The 19,143-nt window shown below is 42.9% G+C and overlaps 1 protein-coding gene across 1 annotated transcript; it reads right to left on the reverse strand.

Moving 5' to 3' along the window:
- Positions 1-886: 886 nt before the first annotated feature.
- On the reverse strand, positions 887-17,715 carry LOC123654818 (pseudouridylate synthase 7 homolog). The gene is made up of 11 exons (XM_045590703.1): positions 17,426-17,715; positions 16,313-16,523; positions 15,737-15,878; positions 14,709-14,829; positions 13,893-14,081; positions 12,569-12,743; positions 11,102-11,263; positions 10,530-10,668; positions 9,603-9,900; positions 4,221-4,372; positions 887-1,160 (listed from the first exon to the last, which is right to left on the reverse strand). The coding sequence occupies exons 1-11, from the start codon at positions 17,713-17,715 to the stop codon at positions 904-906; spliced, it is 2,136 nt and encodes a 711-aa protein (XP_045446659.1). The 3' UTR covers positions 887-903.
- Positions 17,716-19,143: the final 1,428 nt, after the last annotated feature.

The following is a 19,143-nucleotide window of genomic DNA, read 5'->3' on the forward strand; positions in this document are numbered from 1 at the left end:
TTTTGATAATTCTTTTTTTGTTGGAATGGAGATATCCCAAATGTGGCACCACGATAAGGAAACTATAATCTGATGATGTAATCCCAGAGAAATCGAGGGAAATCCTCGAAAATCGTAGTGACGACTAGTGCGTTTGTTAATTTTTTTATCTACTTACGTTGTACGACACACTACTACTACAACTTTTCGATATAATTGGAGTCGGTTTTTTTTCGTTTGCGAGCAAACAATTATTTAGTTCCGAAGCAAAGAAATCGGAATTATTTTTGAAAAATAATCCGACCCTGATTGCGTCGACTTGGGGCAGGTTTCTGCTGTCTGCTTTTACAAAATCGGTGTCCATGATAAAGCCGACAGAATTTGTAAAATATTGCAAATAAATCACACAAAAACAATGGATACTATAGGATAATCTTTTAAAACAAATTCGAAAACTTATAAACACAACAAGCAGGTAAATGCGGTTACAGGCAAGTGACGTCATCATAAACTCGACCAATCAGGAACGTTCTGTGTCTGGTGACATACGCTTAAAAAAATTAATTTGTATTTATTGATTTTTAAATTAATTAATTATTTTTTCCAACTTACATTAATGAATAACCATTTTTAAACTCATAATATATACTGATAACAGCAATTTACACTTTATTTTTCACATTGTCAAATAGCCCATTGCAATTGAAGCATTGAGTTTGATTAAAAGCGAAAATATTCTTTAAATCATATTCTACTGCTACAGCCTCTAACGGAGATGTTAAGGGTGTCACGAGTCTAAGGTAAATTTAATATTTTCAGTTTACAAAAAAAATCAGGCTGCCAGTAATCCTAAGTTATACTTGATTCTTTGAAGTGTTCCTAAGTTTTCAAATCAATAAAACAACAGTTAATATTATTATTTATTTATTGATCATTATTATCCTTAGATTTCTTTACACAATCTTCATTAACATCCCCATCAGGCTTCCTCTTAACTCCTGAACTGGCGTCATCGTTTTGTTTATCCAAGTTTTCTTTGCTACCGTTATTTTGATGGTAGTTATTTTGTTGGGCCTGGCTGTCACTAGACGTGTCTACTCGGAGTAGTTCCCTGAGAGCCATCGTAGCGTAACAGCTTGTAGGCAGGGACATCGTGAGGAGTAGAGCTTTGTATTTTCCATCTGAACGAGTTTCAAACAAAGTTAACGTTAAATATACGTCTAAAGGAAACAAATACGATATTTTAAAAACATACATAAATTTATACGTTCACAAGTTAAATCAAAAAAACGATTTTAAGGGAATTTCTTCAACAATGTTATAAAAAAAGCTATTCAAAAAGTCATTCGAAATATCTCACTTTGGGAAAACTTAACTAGAAAAAAATCTAAAGTTTTTTGACAGGTACATCGAGGATAAGCTTGATATATATCGGTATAAACTGTCCAACAAGATTGGTGTAGTTAGAAATAATCAAGTCTCTGAAATTAATATAACAACTTCATAATGTCCAATTAAATTTAATGTTTGTTATAGTAACAAAAATATTCATGATGACGACTAGCAAATAGCCGAGAGCGTAACACGTGCGACCACTTCAGCGAGGGTGGCGGCAGCATATACTGTAGGAAAAGCAGTTGTGACAGTGAAACAGTAGTGCAGCAGTGCGGTTTACAGTACAATAGTACCGTAGTGCGGTAGCCGCCACACACGCGGTAGTTACAGTACAGTAGTGCGGTAGTGCGGTAGTGCGGTAGTGCGGTAGTGCGGTAGTCACCTGGCACCGCCCCGGTGCGCGCCACGCCCTCGAGCCGGTCGCGGTCGGACAGCAGCAGGTCGGCGCGCGGCTCGCAGCGCCGGTAGCCGCCACACACGCGGTAGTTACAGTACAGTAGTGCGGTAGTGCGGTAGTGCGGTAGTGCGGTAGTCACCTGGCACCGCCCCGGTGCGCGCCACGCCCTCGAGCCGGTCGCGGTCGGACAGCAGCAGGTCGGCGCGCGGCTCGCAGCGCCGGTAGCCGCCACACACGCGGTAGTTACAGTACAGTAGTGCGGTAGTGCGGTAGTGCGGTAGTGCGGTAGTCACCTGGCACCGCCCCGGTGCGCGCCACGCCCTCGAGCCGGTCGCGGTCGGACAGCAGCAGGTCGGCGCGCGGCTCGCAGCGCCGGTAGCCGCCACACACGCGGTAGTTACAGTACAGTAGTGCGGTAGTGCGGTAGTGCGGTAGTGCGGTAGTCACCTGGCACCGCCCCGGTGCGCGCCACGCCCTCGAGCCGGTCGCGGTCGGACAGCAGCAGGTCGGCGCGCGGCTCGCAGCGCCGGTAGCCGCCACACACGCGGTAGTTACAGTACAGTAGTGCGGTAGTGCGGTAGTGCGGTAGTGCGGTAGTCACCTGGCACCGCCCCGGTGCGCGCCACGCCCTCGAGCCGGTCGCGGTCGGACAGCAGCAGGTCGGCGCGCGGCTCGCAGCGCCGGTAGCCGCCACACACGCGGTAGTTACAGTACAGTAGTGCGGTAGTGCGGTAGTGCGGTAGTGCGGTAGTCACCTGGCACCGCCCCGGTGCGCGCCACGCCCTCGAGCCGGTCGCGGTCGGACAGCAGCAGGTCGGCGCGCGGCTCGCAGCGCCGGTAGCCGCCACACACGCGGTAGTTACAGTACAGTAGTGCGGTAGTGCGGTAGTGCGGTAGTGCGGTAGTCACCTGGCACCGCCCCGGTGCGCGCCACGCCCTCGAGCCGGTCGCGGTCGGACAGCAGCAGGTCGGCGCGCGGCTCGCAGCGCCGGTAGCCGCCACACACGCGGTAGTTACAGTACAGTAGTGCGGTAGTGCGGTAGTGCGGTAGTGCGGTAGTCACCTGGCACCGCCCCGGTGCGCGCCACGCCCTCGAGCCGGTCGCGGTCGGACAGCAGCAGGTCGGCGCGCGGCTCGCAGCGCCGGTAGCCGCCACACACGCGGTAGTTACAGTACAGTAGTGCGGTAGTGCGGTAGTGCGGTAGTGCGGTAGTCACCTGGCACCGCCCCGGTGCGCGCCACGCCCTCGAGCCGGTCGCGGTCGGACAGCAGCAGGTCGGCGCGCGGCTCGCAGCGCCGGTAGCCGCCACACACGCGGTAGTTACAGTACAGTAGTGCGGTAGTGCGGTAGTGCGGTAGTGCGGTAGTCACCTGGCACCGCCCCGGTGCGCGCCACGCCCTCGAGCCGGTCGCGGTCGGACAGCAGCAGGTCGGCGCGCGGCTCGCAGCGCCGGTAGCCGCCACACACGCGGTAGTTACAGTACAGTAGTGCGGTAGTGCGGTAGTGCGGTAGTGCGGTAGTCACCTGGCACCGCCCCGGTGCGCGCCACGCCCTCGAGCCGGTCGCGGTCGGACAGCAGCAGGTCGGCGCGCGGCTCGCAGCGCCGGTAGCCGCCACACACGCGGTAGTTACAGTACAGTAGTGCGGTAGTGCGGTAGTGCGGTAGTGCGGTAGTCACCTGGCACCGCCCCGGTGCGCGCCACGCCCTCGAGCCGGTCGCGGTCGGACAGCAGCAGGTCGGCGCGCGGCTCGCAGCGCCGGTAGCCGCCACACACGCGGTAGTTACAGTACAGTAGTGCGGTAGTGCGGTAGTGCGGTAGTGCGGTAGTCACCTGGCACCGCCCCGGTGCGCGCCACGCCCTCGAGCCGGTCGCGGTCGGACAGCAGCAGGTCGGCGCGCGGCTCGCAGCGCCGGTAGCCGCCACACACGCGGTAGTTACAGTACAGTAGTGCGGTAGTGCGGTAGTGCGGTAGTGCGGTAGTCACCTGGCACCGCCCCGGTGCGCGCCACGCCCTCGAGCCGGTCGCGGTCGGACAGCAGCAGGTCGGCGCGCGGCTCGCAGCGCCGGTAGCCGCCACACACGCGGTAGTTACAGTACAGTAGTGCGGTAGTGCGGTAGTGCGGTAGTGCGGTAGTCACCTGGCACCGCCCCGGTGCGCGCCACGCCCTCGAGCCGGTCGCGGTCGGACAGCAGCAGGTCGGCGCGCGGCTCGCAGCGCCGGTAGCCGCCACACACGCGGTAGTTACAGTACAGTAGTGCGGTAGTGCGGTAGTGCGGTAGTGCGGTAGTCACCTGGCACCGCCCCGGTGCGCGCCACGCCCTCGAGCCGGTCGCGGTCGGACAGCAGCAGGTCGGCGCGCGGCTCGCAGCGCCGGTAGCCGCCACACACGCGGTAGTTACAGTACAGTAGTGCGGTAGTGCGGTAGTGCGGTAGTGCGGTAGTCACCTGGCACCGCCCCGGTGCGCGCCACGCCCTCGAGCCGGTCGCGGTCGGACAGCAGCAGGTCGGCGCGCGGCTCGTCGTAGCGCGCGCTCGACCACGTCAGCTCGCGCGGGCGCAGCACGCAGCGCCGGTAGCCGCCACACATGCGATAGCTTCTATGGGATCAAATATACGTTTGTTTTAGACCGTGTGTTCCAATTAACCCTAATCGCAGTCCGGTGGATATAGGCCTCTCCAAACTCAAGACAAACATCCCAATATTTCACAACCATCAAGCCCCACCGACGAATTTACATAGATCGTCTGACCAGCGGGCCGGAGAACGTCCCACAATGTGTTGGCCAACCTCCACTCCAGGACACGCATACTCCAGCGGCTATCGATACTACGACATTCGATTGGACTGAGCAGCGCTTGGCTGACTTCGTCAAGTTTTCACTTCGAAGATTCCGCAATGCTTGAAGACAAAAGTCTTCGAGCAATGCGTCCTGCCTGTGTTAACATACGGAGCCGAGACGTGGAGACTGTCAAAGGGACTGGTCCAAAAGTTTAAAGTCACTCAACGTGCAATGGAACGGGCTATGCTCTCAAAGATAGGATTAGAAATGAGACTATTCGCGAGAGAACGAAAGTAACCGACATAGCCTACAGAATTAGTAAGTTGAAGTGGCAGTGGGCTGGCCATCTGTGTCGCAGGACCGATGGTCGTTGGAGCAGACGGCGCCTGGAGTGGAGACTGCGTCTTGGCAAACGTAGTTTGGGATGTTATCCGGCCCGTTGGTCCGACGATCTGCTGGATGAGGATTGCGGAAAACCGGGATGTTTGGCGCGAACTTGGGAAGGCCTATGTCCAGCAGTGGACTGCAATAGGCTGAGCTGACTGACTGCTGACTGACTGCTGACTGACTGAGGTATATGTAATGGTCCACAACTTCGAGAACAGTGTTACCAATGCGACCTGGAGCGGGTGCGACATGGATGTTCTACATAATTTTCATCTTGTCCATGATTAGTTTTAGACCCACTCTTTGGGAAACAGTGTTGAGATGCTCGAGAATTGTGCTCAGGTCTTCCAAGGTCTCAGCCATAAGCCGTCATCGGCAAAACGGAGGTGGGTAAGGTACTCGCGATTGATGTTGGTGCCGAATCCTTTCCAGTCCAGAAGCTTGAAAGCCTCCTCCAACGCGGCGGTAAACAGGGTAAAGCTTTAGATTAAAAAAAACGAATTTCGGAACCTTGGGGGAAAGGGGGGGGGGCGGGAACGCTACCCCTGGTACCACTGTCACACTTCGAAACCCCGTGGTTATGGAGATATCCATGGTTAAAGTTTTGAGGTTAGAAGAATTTCGCAGCTTTCACACGTTATTTTCACATTTCACACGCGTTTTTTTCTCATTTCACACGCTGTTTTCACATTACACACGTTATTTTCACGTTTCATAAGTTATTTTCAAAATAAAAACGATCTCGACTCCAAGATCCACAAACGATACAACTTACGTTACTCATGCTCCGTTCCATAGTTTTCACATGTTATTTTCACATTTCGCACATGATTTTAACATTTCACACGTTAGTTTAACGTTTTCACAACGTTTTCAACAAACGATACAACAAATGTTTAACAACTGAGAAATAGATATTTTAATAAAAAATGACAGGCCACTTATCGTTTCGCTCCAAAACAATGTCAGCATCAATTCATTCTTTTTGTTTAAATAACTGTAAAGGCAAAGGTCTAAAAGACCATACAGCCTTTTTTCATGTTATGTTTTTTACTTAAATATATTTTATTTTATTTTTTAAAGCATCTATATCTCAGTCATTAAACATCAGTAGTATCGTTTGTTAAAAAACCGTGTAAAAACAATAACTTAACATCTGAAATGTTTAATATCAAGTGCGAAGTGTGACTATAACACGTGAAAGCTACGAAACTAAGCATGGTTACCGCAAGTTGTATCGTTTGTTGATCTTGGAGTCGAGATCGTTTTTACGTACTCCTGTTCGAAAATAACTTATAAAGTTGCGAAACGGCGCATGAATTGCAATGCCCGCAGCGCCGGAGCTAAGGTGAAGTCAGAAGCGAAGCTCAAAGGTATTATAATAGCTTAAAATTCTTCCTCTAATCTCAAAACTTTAACCATGGATATCTCCATAACCATGGGGTTTCGAAGTGTGGTAGTGTTACCTTGTATAGCTTCCCCTACACCCTCCGCCCTCCACTCCCCAAAACCCCATAATTCAGTTTTTCCTAGTCTAAAGCTTAGCCGGAGAGCCTGCAGCACAGCCCATGTCTCGATCGAATCAAAGGCCTTCTTATAGTCCACAAACGCTAAGTTTAATGGCAAGTTGTACTCCTCGGTCTTCTGTATAACCTTTTTTTTACGTGGGGAAAATCCATCATGGATACCCTCCAGCGCGGGGGCGCCAGAGGATTATGTCAGACTCCTACTGACTAAAAACCACCACGTGTGAGCAGTCGTCCGCCTGGGTGGGGTGAGATGGGGTCGCGCTAGCATTCGCCACCTCGCCCCGGGGTCTTCTGTAGAACCTGCCGCAGCGTGTGTCTATGGTGCTAAAGCATTTACAGAACCCGGTAACCCTTAGAGTGTACCCTATACAGGGTGGGGATGATACAAATACAACGATAATTGATACCACCGGTAATACTAACTTATAGGAGTATTTCAAAAATCGGTCGGTGATAAGAGGTTACTAAATTTTTTAATTCTCGATAATTTATGATCTCGATAAATCATCATCTGTTGAGTACAAGTCGTTTGTTATAAAACTTCACAGAAAATGCGGGATTAAGCATTGATCTTCCCATATCCTCTGGAAAGACGACAAATACGAGTGTTCCCATATCTCTCCCGGTACTTCTGTATTGCTAAATTAGCATTGCCATGGCATTCTCCGTAAACAAAATTCATGTCAGCGTACACCGAAGCTGTGTAATTATAACGTGGCATTGTAAATAAAATAAAAACTATTATTACTATTAACACTTAAGCGCCTAATTTCGCACAATTCACTTAATAACTATTAAACTATGAAACTAAAGCGCAAAAAACATGAAAGTATGAAAATAAAGCGCACAATTCACTCCAAGAGTCTTTCGAGATAATTCAATAATTAATTAAAACGAACAAAACTCGTGCGCACATGAATAAAATTGACAAATAAACGCGGATGACACCAAGAAACATGAGTACCTAAATAAACGGCACAGAGACCACTGGCCGCTTGTCGCGTACGCGGCGAGACAGGGACAACACCTATAACCCGTTTACTCTAGCCGACGCACCAGGGTTGCCAGATGTACGATTTTAATCTTACTCATACGAATTTTTTTTTATTGCATTTTTATTCATGTACGATCGCTAGACTAAGATCGTACGCAAAATGTTATTATGTTATTACCTGGAAGCATTTCATAATTAAAGAAACGTCATCCACTGGCAAGCATGAATTTCGTTCAATTTCCCAACTACGTAACGCGTGCCTAGATCTTTTACTTGAATGAGGACTCTTTCAAAAATCATATAAGTTTGCTTTCTAATGAAACTTATAATTTCTCTTGTGGTAATAATTGCGACTTGAAAAAAAATACATTTTGAAATAAAAAACAATTTGAAAATTATAAAACACTAGCGCGCCCCGTGGATCTCCACAGTCTCCCGAGAACAACCAAGACGGCAGGACGTTGTCACTGTGATCCGTGACTCAAGATCGCAGAGAGAAAAGACGCCACGACGTGCTCCGATCGAAGAAAAAATATTAATATATATTATAGTTAAAAACAAAAGGACTCCAGACTTATTTCCCGCATCCCCGCTCGTACAGAGCATTCGACGAAGTTCATTTAATCAGAACAAAACTTAGAAACAGTTTATCCAATGATACACTTAAGAACACATTTTTAGCTAAGCAATTAATAAGAAGACTGCTGTGTGGCTACGGCTTTAAGGAATTTAGCCACCCCCTCTCTTCCCGTGGGTGTCGTAAGAGGCGACTAAGGGATAACAAGGTTCCACAACCACCTTGGAACTTAAGAAGCCGACCGGTGGCGGGATAACCATCAAACTGCTGGCTTTGAAACACACAGGCCGAAGACGGATAACAGCGTCTTCGGTGCGACAAAGCCAGCTCTGCGGTCACCAACCCGCCTGCCCAGCGTGGTGACTATGGGCAAAACACATGAGTTCACGTTGTTTTTGGCGTAAACTTGTGGAGGCCTATGTCCAGCAGTGAACTGTATATGCTGTAATAATAATAAGAAGAAACGAAAATTATATGAATTTTCAAGCCAACAAATTCTTTTGTTAAAAAATATGACTACAGAAAATTTTCTATGAGTGTAACAAATAGTTTTATTTGTACGAAATTTTCTGGCAGCCCTGGCACAGTCAGTTGTCCTTCACAATCTCTCAGAGTCATTGTAACACACGTGCCAAGTTGTTTGTTTTTTTCAGCTGTTGCAAGATTTAATATTGTAATGTAATAACGTGGTATTTTATTGTTTAATAATTGTTGTTATTGTTATTTATTTTCTTTATCGCATTTTTTGAATTGCTCGAGCAAAATTTTTGCGAATATTTCTATCTTGAAATAAATAGTCAATATTGGCAACGAAATACTTAAACTTATTAAAGATTGTAAATTTGATATGCCATGTGTGTTCCCCGTGATATTACCTACTTGAAAAAACTATGTTAGATTCAGAATTTACATTTTCAGAATTTAAAATTGAAGCATTAAAAGAAACGATATTTTTAAAAAACAAAAATTATAAAAAGAAAATTACTAGAATCATACTGAATATCAGTGGAATTAAAATATTTGCAATTAAAAATCTATACAAATAAATAAAATTGGAGTGTCTGTTTGTGATATTAAAATAATCGCTTTTTAAATGCACATAGGTGTATACACGGTACATATACTAAAATGACATTTTTTAAAAAATGTGTCTGTCTGTCTGTTTGTTCCGGCTAATCTCTGAAACAGCTGGGCCGATTTTGACGGGACTTTCAGTGGCAGATAGCTGATGTAATAAAGAGTAACTTAGGCTACTTTCATTTAATATTTTTCATTTAATATTTTAAAACTATTTAACAAATATTTTTAATACGTCTTAACCTATCACTGACCTACAAAAATAGGTAACAATTATGGACGTTTTTTAATTACGCGTAATATTATGAAGTGACTAATCGATTGTTTGTACCGATCGCGTTCAAAGGGTCGTTAACCTGCGGGTGACCGTTTATTAATGTTATACAACACGTAAAATTTTAAGGTTCGTCAAGTTAGAAAGAAAAAAGGAAAGGAAGGAAGTATGGACAAATAAAAATAGACATACTACAAATGCAAACTTACTTGAACTTGTGTCTCAAATCCATCTTCAGTCCATCTTTTTCAAGTAACTCTTGATAGTAATCCTTCATATTGGGCGGATATACGACACTATTCCCGGGCAGAGGCAGCACGATATCAGATAACGTATAATTTCCACTATCAATGTCTTCTTGAGTTAAAACCTTCACAGGTATAACCTTTTTAACTTTATTTGCAGCTTTTGAACCGTCTGTTTTATTTGTATTGGTGTTGTCGGATTTGTCTCCAGTCTGAGGATCTGTTTGATTTTCTTCATCGTCTGATTCGTCCTCGATTTCATCTGCAACATTTAGTAAATCATTTTTGTTAGTAAAAAGAACATGTTTGTTATATTCAATGTAACGTTTAATTATGATTTCTTTATTTAACCGATTTCGATAAAAAGGTTCTCAATTGGACTGTATTTATTTATATATGTTACCTTATAGCTTTTTACTGAGTGTACCGATTCTGACAATTCATTTTTCGTTCGGGCGCTGGTGCATTTCGTATAGTCAGATTTAAATTTGGATGAGATCTGACATGAATTTTTGAATTCGCCCAAATAATGTTAACTGTACTGAACTTTTCCATGTAAATTGAAGTAGTTTTTTATATATTACTGTACTAGCGGCGCTCCGCAGTTCCACTACGTTACTTTGAGGTAAAAACTAATTAAAATATTGTAAATTCTGTAGCCTTCTTCGTTAAACGGGCTATTCAACACAAAAATAATTTGTCAATTCGAACTACTAGTTCCCAAGATTAGAGCGATAAAAAGAAAAACAAACAAATATTAGTATAGATAAGTACGATTGAGCCGTTTTAGCTAAACGGAAAAACAAAACCATCTCAAATGACCGAGTTGAAGTATATTTACAATTTTTTAGTCTCGGCTAAGTTGTTGCAGATAAATATAAATAAACTTACCATCGTTAATCTCCTCCAAGGGCACGAGATCGCCCGCCACTGCACTGCGAGGAAACTTTCGCAAGCGTTCTGAGACCACGAGGTTCCATATCAGGGACTGGTACGAGTGGATGTACAGGAGACGAGCGTTACGGGGGATCTGGGTATTACATATATCGTTGTTTTGTATCGAAAATAGTTATATTATGAAACGAATTATCACGAAGTATAACATGAACATTATTACATTGACGGTAGTGACGTCATATTGGTGACGTCACATTATTAAGAAGCCCACGCTGGAGAATCTTCTCCGGTATATATGTAATGTAAATGAATGTTTATTTATAACTATAAAATATTAGATACTTTACTGTCCTATTACTTTATAAGGTTCCGTATAAAACGAATTGTAACAAGTAGTGCAATCAACCGACATATTTATAGAAGTGACGTACGCAAGGATGTAAGGCGAGATCCGTTTCCATGCGATCGGGAAGCCGGAAAGTCATTTTGCTCATTTTTGGTGTACAACAAAGAGTTTTTTGATCATTATAACTTTTGATCATTTATTCATTTATACATCGTCTCACCTGGTCGAGAGCTGCGAGGTGGTCTCGTGGTCTCTGCACTAACATTCCCAACAAGCGCGAGGCCCGAACTGACCGGGGAACGAAAGGCAGAGCAGCTTGGGGTCCATTAGTACGGTAAGCCTCCAAAGCTCCTTCGAACTCCGATAATATACCCTCTATCGCCTGTCGGATAAATAATTTTTGTTTTTTTATATATATAAAACTAGGTCGGCAAACAAGCGTACGGCTCACCTAAAGATAAGCCATTACCGTAGCTTATAGACACCTGCAACACGAATAAGGAAGCATCGCAAGCGTAGCCAACCCTATCCCCAATCTCCCCCCAGGAGCTCTGGTCATCTTAATCACACAGGAACACAACACTGCTTGAAAGTAGTATTATTAAGATGTAATCTTCTGTAATTGTGACCATCTGCAATAGGGTGCAAATAGGGTAATCGCCTACCATCAGGTGAGCAATGTGCTTGTTTGCCGACCTAATTATATATATAAAAAGTGTCTGTGTCAGCTCAGACGCACAACTGGAGTTTACTCCTTCAGATCGACTGTCTTAATAAGCACAAAAAAGGCTTAATAGTCTAAGAAAAAGATTAATAACTCTGAGGTAGGGTACAGCAGGAATTTCCTGCTCAAAATATGGAGCAGCCCGACTGGGGTAGTACCTCGACCTTACAGAAGACCACAGATAATACTGTTTTCAAGCGGTATTGTGTTCCTGTTGGTGAGTAAGGTGACCAGAGCTCCTGGGGGGATTGGGGATTGGTCGGTAACGCGCTTGCTTGCTTCTGGTGTTGCAGGCGTCTATAAGCTACGGTAATCGCTTACCATCAGGTGAGCCGTACGCTTGTTTGTCGACCTAGTAATAATAAAATAGTAATATAAAAATAATAATAATAATACCACTGTCATCTATATACACCATCTATATGCGTTATTAGGAAACGTCGTAACGCCATCTATCCTATTGGGTTCCGATAGATGGCGTTAACAAAAACGTAACGCTGTCAATCGTTCAGTAGATTCTACTCCTCATATTTTTTTTCGTACCGGGGCCCTTTATGAAAAAAGGATAATCCTTAACCAGTTATCACCCTAACACTGATTAGAATAATAATAATAATAAATAAATATTTACACAATACACACACGGCCGTCTGTTCCTAAAGTAAGCAACTTAATGCTTGTGTTATAGGTAACAGCCGATTGGTATACAGCTACATATTTTTTTTTTTTCGATAAACATACTTATAAATAATACATATATAAATATATAAATAAATATTTATATTACACCCAGGTGGGTGAGAATCGAACCCACAACCCTCGGAGCAGAAAGCAGGGTCACTACAAACTGCGCCAACGGGCTAGTCAATGAAAATCGATTCTTAAGAATTCCCACTCCAAAAAAAGGGATACCCCTTAACCAGTCATCACCCTAACACTGATTGGAACTGATAAAAGCCTTACCTCCTCCAAGTTCCCTTGCAACAGCCTCTTCCCCACCTCGTAGGTAGGCATCTCTATCCGCGAGCCGAACCTCTGCAGTCCATAGTAGTTGATGAACCCGTTCTCTTGTAACAACTCACACGCTTGTTTGATGACCTCGTCTGAGGCTGTTACATTGCGAAGGCAGATGCGGAACCTGTAGAACACGGGGGTATTTATTTATTTATTTATTTATTCATAAGTCAACACCAACAAGTAGTACAACAACAAATTCAAAGTTAATAAAGTAAACATCGGTATCTAGATAATTGTCTACTTTTTTACAGATGTTCCTAAATTACTAAGAATATCGTCAAAATCGAAATAAGTCAAATTAAAAATTGTCGATTTAGTATACAGTAATAAATATGTATGATATAATGTAACTGAGGTAGGGCGCAGAAGGAAATTTTCTGCTCAAAATGTGGAGCAGCCCAACTAGGATAGTACCTCGACCTTACAGAAAATCACAGCGAAATAATACTGCATTCAAGCAGTATTGTGTTCCTGTTGGTGAGTAAGGTGACCAGACCTCCTGGGGGGAATATAGGGTCGGCGATGCACTGATACGATGCTTCTGGTGTTACATATGTCTATAAGCTACGGTAATCGCTTACCATCAGGTGAGGCGTTAAACTGAACAGACAAGTCATACAGAGCCAGTACATGTCAATAGTACACTTCTTAAAGTTGTTCAGGATTATGTCTACCTAAATCATACAATTTAACTAGATTAAAACAAAATCAAGAACGATCGCCGACACGAGGATTCGATCGGGCTGAGCGGCGTTTGGCAGACTTCTTCGAATCTTTACTTCGAATATTCCGCGATACTTGAAAACTAAAATCTTCGAGCAATGCGTCATGCCCATTTTGACATACGGTACTGAAACGTGGACACTGACGAAGTGACAAATCCTCAAGTTTAAAGTCACTCTACTTGATATGGAATGGTCTGTACTTGGGGTCTCCCTCAAAGGTAGGATCAGAAATGAGACTATTGTCAAGATAAAGAAAGTAACTATCCGCGGAATGAAACTATCCGCGACAGAACGAAAGTAACTGACACAGCCCAACGAATCAGCAAGTTAAAGTGGCAGTGGGCTGGTCACCTGTGTCGCAGGACCGATAGCCGTTGGAACAGATGTGACCTGGAACAGAGACCGCGTCTTGGCAAACGCAATGTGAGACGTCCTCCGGCCCGTAGGCAATAGGGATGTTTGGTGCCATCTTGGCGACGCCTATCTCCAGCAGTGGACTGCGATAGGAAAAAGACAGAGTAAAAGAAAACAAGACCAACACTCACACGTTCCCCTGCAGCATGCCCAGCTTGAGGTTGGTGTCGCTGAAGCGGTAGTTCCCGACGCGGATGTCCCTCAGCTCCCTACAAGCCGCGGCGATCCTGCGCGGGTCCACCTTCCTCAGGCTGAACCACTGCGACGTCTTGGCGCGACGGTCCTTGGTACCCGCGTAGCCCACCATTGACGGACGGATACTGGAATCATAAGAAAATCATCTGAGTTACATGTGTCTTATAAACTACGTTATTACATGAGTGGTTGCGTTTATTTCTATAAATGTGTAAGTTTCAGTAGTGTGACAGTAAAGTGACAGCCTTCAAGTGAGTGACACATGTTCGTATTGAAAAACATTCAATTAAACGTTATATTATTCAATTAGTTGCTCGTACTACTACACTCACTAGAGTCGCTCGTACTACTACACTCACTAGAGTCGCTCGTACTACTACACTCACTGAGTCGCTCGTACTACTACACTCACTTGAGTCGCTCGTACTACTACACTCACTGAGTCGCACGTACTACTACACTCACTGAGTCGCTCGTACTACTACACTCACTTGAGTCGCTCGTACTACTACACTCACTGAGTCGCTCGTACTACTACACTCACTGAGTCGCTCGTACTACTACACTCACTGAATCGCACGTACTACTACACTCACTGAGTCGCTCGTACTACTACACTCACTGAGTCGCACGTACTACTACACTCACTGAGTCGCTCGTACTACTACACTCACTGAATCGCACGTACTACTACACTCACTGAGTCGCTCGTACTACTACACTCACTGAGTCACTCGTACTACTAAACTCACTTGAGTCGCAGGCGCTCAGCGAGGCGCTGCGCGGCGTCCATGGTGTCGCAGTTCTCCTTGTACAGCACGAAGCGCACGTACTCGCCCGACCACACCCACTTCACTCGGGTGTCGATGCGAACTGTGGAACCACGTTGTGTACAAATGAGTATGCGATTAACTGCAGCTTTACATATTAAATTAAAATATAAATAAATGTCTCATAATCAATGGCCACCACTAGGATGTACTCTAATGTTGGTCCAGAAACACACACAATAGACGAGCATGAATGCCCAGAGAAAGACCAGTCAGTGCAATAACCATAAGGCAATGGTGTGAACATTGCGCTACTGCTTCATAATCATATTGTTATTAATATTTATTATTGTCACCTAAACTTTTTATTGCAAAATTTACTAAGAGACCACCACTAACTATCAAATCCATTAACTGTTAAATAAATCAATATCATGTGGAGCGAGAATTAACTGCGAGTCCATTCACTTCAGCCTAATACAGTCCACTACTGGACATAGGCCTCCACAATTTCGTGTCAAAAATGGCGTGAACTCATGTGTGTTGCCCATAGTCACCATGCTAGGCAGGCGGGTTAGTGACCGCAGGGCTGGCTTTGTCGCACCGAAGACGCTGCTGCCCATCTTCGGCCTGTGTATTTCAAAGCCAGCAGTTGGATGGTTATCCCGCCATTAAGTTCCGAGGTGGTAGTGGAACTGTGTTATCCCTTAGTCACATCTTAAGACACCCTTGGGAAGAGAGGAGGTGGCTATATTCTTACTGAAGTAACCACACAGAGAGCTAGTCCATTGTTAAAGGTAAATCTTGTCTCCAAACTGTTATAATCCACTTTTAGCACTTGTCATTGGAAAAATCATCATCAAAAAGCTGATGGAGCCGTCTCTAAAGAAGAAGAAGAACCACTAGTCCCGAGCATTCCATTAATATCAGCAAATTGCAAATTGACATAATAATGGACATGCAATATCTATCGGAGGTTATTTGTGTTCTCACTTCTCTGTAAAACTTACCTCCTTTCCTATACTTGTCAAAGACAACAAACTTCTTATCATTTTCAGTAACAGTGCTGCCCACAATACTCTCACCAAATGCCTTCTTGACTGTATCGTGTATCTTAGTCCTATCCTCCTTTGACATGCCTGTCACATCTATCTGAAATAATAATTTTTGTTTTTTAATACTTTGATGTACTAACTATGACAAATACTTTTTAATAACTTCAATAAGTTGGCAAACTTTGAAAATCAACTCAGGTGCTTTTTTTTTTTTAATTTAATAAATTTAATAGTCCTAAAGTACAGTTTCAAACAATATCTTGCTAGAAAGAAAAAAAAATGTTTACTTCGCACCGCGTTTTTACATGCTTTGGTGTGATTACCGCACTAGGATATGAACAATAGCATATATTATACTTTATAAAAAAGCTGTTAATTTTATTTATTTATTGCAGACACATAGGAGCAAGATGTGCTATATAGCGATAAAGAAGTGAGGCCCTATAGAGAAACAACTTCGCCTACCTTTAACAACCCATTTAAAATTACATATATTTTGTATAGTATAAAGTAATTGAAAATAGAACTTACTTTAACAGGCTCAGCAGAATTATTAGTGTCCATTGAGATTTTATTGATGTTATCCCATGTCTCCATGGGCAGGATCTCGAGGTTGTACTTGGTGAGTAAATCTTCATCCTCTAACACCTCACTATCTGCAGGAGGTTCGGGAGGCGACAAATCAGTCAATTTAGCTACTTCCCCATCCTCACTAATTTCAGATACTTGGAAATCTGAAAATCTGACATTAATGTCACATAAGATAACCTTTTAAGGTACATTGATGGTTGTGATAATTCACTAGTGACTATTAACATCGTCGGAACTACAAAATCGCATTTTTTTGTTTATTTCATAAAACATTCCCAAATAACCAAGCCTATCATCAGCTGAAGAGCATTTTAGTCTAAACCCGTTAAAAATGTAACAAGTGACTTTTCTCATATTTACACATTAAATACCGGCTAGTAATAATATTAAACATAAATAGCCTGTACAGCATTACTTTAAAATTTCACGATCCTGCTTAAAATAAGTAAAAAGATACACGCAATTTACACTTTGAATCACTCTCCTGTAAAGTTGCTGTTTTTACATCCGACGTTTTTAATAGTCATGGGCGACTTATTACACTATAGAATGTTGATTTCATTATTGAATGAAGTAGATTTTCATTATTAGAAGTGTGAATAATTTAGAGTAAGACTTTTTATTAAAACTTGACTAAATAAATGTACTTGAAATTTCTTAAACACAGTTTAAAATAAGTATACAGATTGTTTCGCTTTAGCCTGTAATATCCCACTGTTGGGCATAGGCCTCTTTCCCTGTGTAGGAGAAGGATTAGAGCTTAATCCACCACGCTGCTCCAATGCAGGTTAGCAGATATATTCCCTATTATGAGTAACGATCGCTATCAGGTGTACATGATAACAACCGAGACCAACGGCTTAACGTGCTCTCCGAGGCACGGTGGGGAGACCCACAAGGACTGCACAAACACCCAGACCATGACAAACACCTGTATGGCCAATACAAATGTATGTCATGTGCGGGGATCGAACCCGCAACCGCCAGCGCAACCGGCACAATCCATAGCTGTGACCGTTGCGCCAACGCAGCGTCAGTCAACAGATTGTTTACCTGGATTTAATAATTCCATTAAAGCCTTCATGTTCACTTAAATACTCGGTGACTCCGATATCTCTTTCCGACAGTCGTTTTGTAGGTACTTCACGTTTCGGCCGGGGTTTCCACTGATGGTTGTAATTGTTACCATGGAAGTTGGATCTATCGCCACCTCCGCCACGATAACCTCGCGAACCACGGAAACCTCTTTGAGGCCAAAACCCTCCAGAACCTCTGCCTCGACCATAGCCACGGCCTCTGTTATTACCACCACGCATTCGGTTTTTATTCCAATTACTATTCATTTCGTCTTACAATTTACAAGTAATTAACCTAAAAAATGGACAGCCGAATGTCGTAAAATTTTTTCTATAATAATTATTTACACCACTTTTATCACTGTATACAAATTTAAAAGTTATATATTTTTATATATTTCAATAAAATTGTTGATACTATTTTATAACATATTTATTGCCGCCTTGCCGGTGAATCGTTTCGAAAAACAAATAAAAAAACTTCACAATGTGTTATTGACATTGACACTACATTTACGAATACGTTCAAAAGGGTTAAAAAACTATAGCAAAACTAAGGTTAAAAATGAATGTCCAAAGATCAATTTTTAATTTCTCCAAGAGTTTAATTTATTTTTAACAAATATATTTTCAGTGACAAACTATAAGATACAACTTTTTAACCGACTTCAAAAAAAGTATATATGTATGATCAGGGATAACTCCGTCGTTAATGAACCAATTTTGATAATTCTTTTTTGTTGGAAAGGAGATATCCCTGGTGTAGTACCATGATAAAGAAACTAGGATCTGATGCTGGGATCCCAGAGAAATCGAGGGAAACTCGAAAATCCGTATAACTTTTTACTGGGTGTACCGATTTTAATGATTTTAAATTTACTTAATCGAAAGCCAATGTTTATCATGTGGTCACATATAAATTTAATCGAGATCTGATAACTACTTTTTGAGTAATCTTTGATAACGCATAGTTACTTGACTATTTTTTCGTCGATCTACGTTGTATTACTCGTCGATACAATTGAAGTCGGTTTTTCTTCATTTGCCTACAAAGTACAAACACAATTATCGTATTACAATTACTTTATAAATAAAAGTGTTATGCAAGCTGAAAAAAAAAATTGAATGTTATGCATGCTAGTTATTGATATATGTATTAAGGACGTTACTGTATACCTAATGTGCTTATTATAACAATGTAAAAATATGTATATTGTTAGTATGCTTAAATAAATAAATAAATAAATAAATGTTGCTAAGCGCATAGCTCGACCAATTCGGCTACTTTATATTTTTTTTTATGTTTCTTAAGGGCCACGCCGGCCACGGATGATTTAATACTCAAAAATTAAAAAAAAATTAAAAATTTAATTTTTACCATTAACTTTTGACAAAGTCTGTCCGGGCAGCTGGTTTTAAGTAGAAACGTATTGAATGTAAATAAAACATAAGATCAGATATATTTTAATTTTTTTTCAGAATAGTCTTACATTACCAATATCTTAGTTGCATTACTATTTTATTATGTTATAATTAAACTTGTTTAGATTAAAAAAATTGCTTTAAGAAATACAAAAATTGTATACACTACAAATTGACTATTGGTGTACAAACAGGACATGTGGACAGTGACAGTAAAATTATCCTCAAGATAGTTTTTTTAAAGAAAGGGTAGTTTAATGATGTTGGATGAAC

Source organism: Melitaea cinxia, chromosome 6 (assembly GCF_905220565.1).
Source record: "Melitaea cinxia chromosome 6, ilMelCinx1.1, whole genome shotgun sequence".
Lineage (NCBI taxonomy): Eukaryota > Metazoa > Arthropoda > Insecta > Lepidoptera > Nymphalidae > Melitaea > Melitaea cinxia.

Bases quoted from the DNA above. Each gene is read 5' to 3' on its own strand.
- LOC123654818 (XM_045590703.1), bottom strand. From the start codon at position 17,715: ATGAATAGTAATTGGAATAAAAACCGAATGCGTGGTGGTAATAACAGA. The intron at 15,879-16,312 runs GTAAGTTCTATT...TTATTATTTCAG, and splicing joins ATTCTGCTGAGCCTGTTAAA to ATAGATGTGACAGGCATGTC. The intron at 11,264-12,568 runs GTAAGGCTTTTA...TTTATCCGACAG, and splicing joins TGCAAGGGAACTTGGAGGAG to GCGATAGAGGGTATATTATC.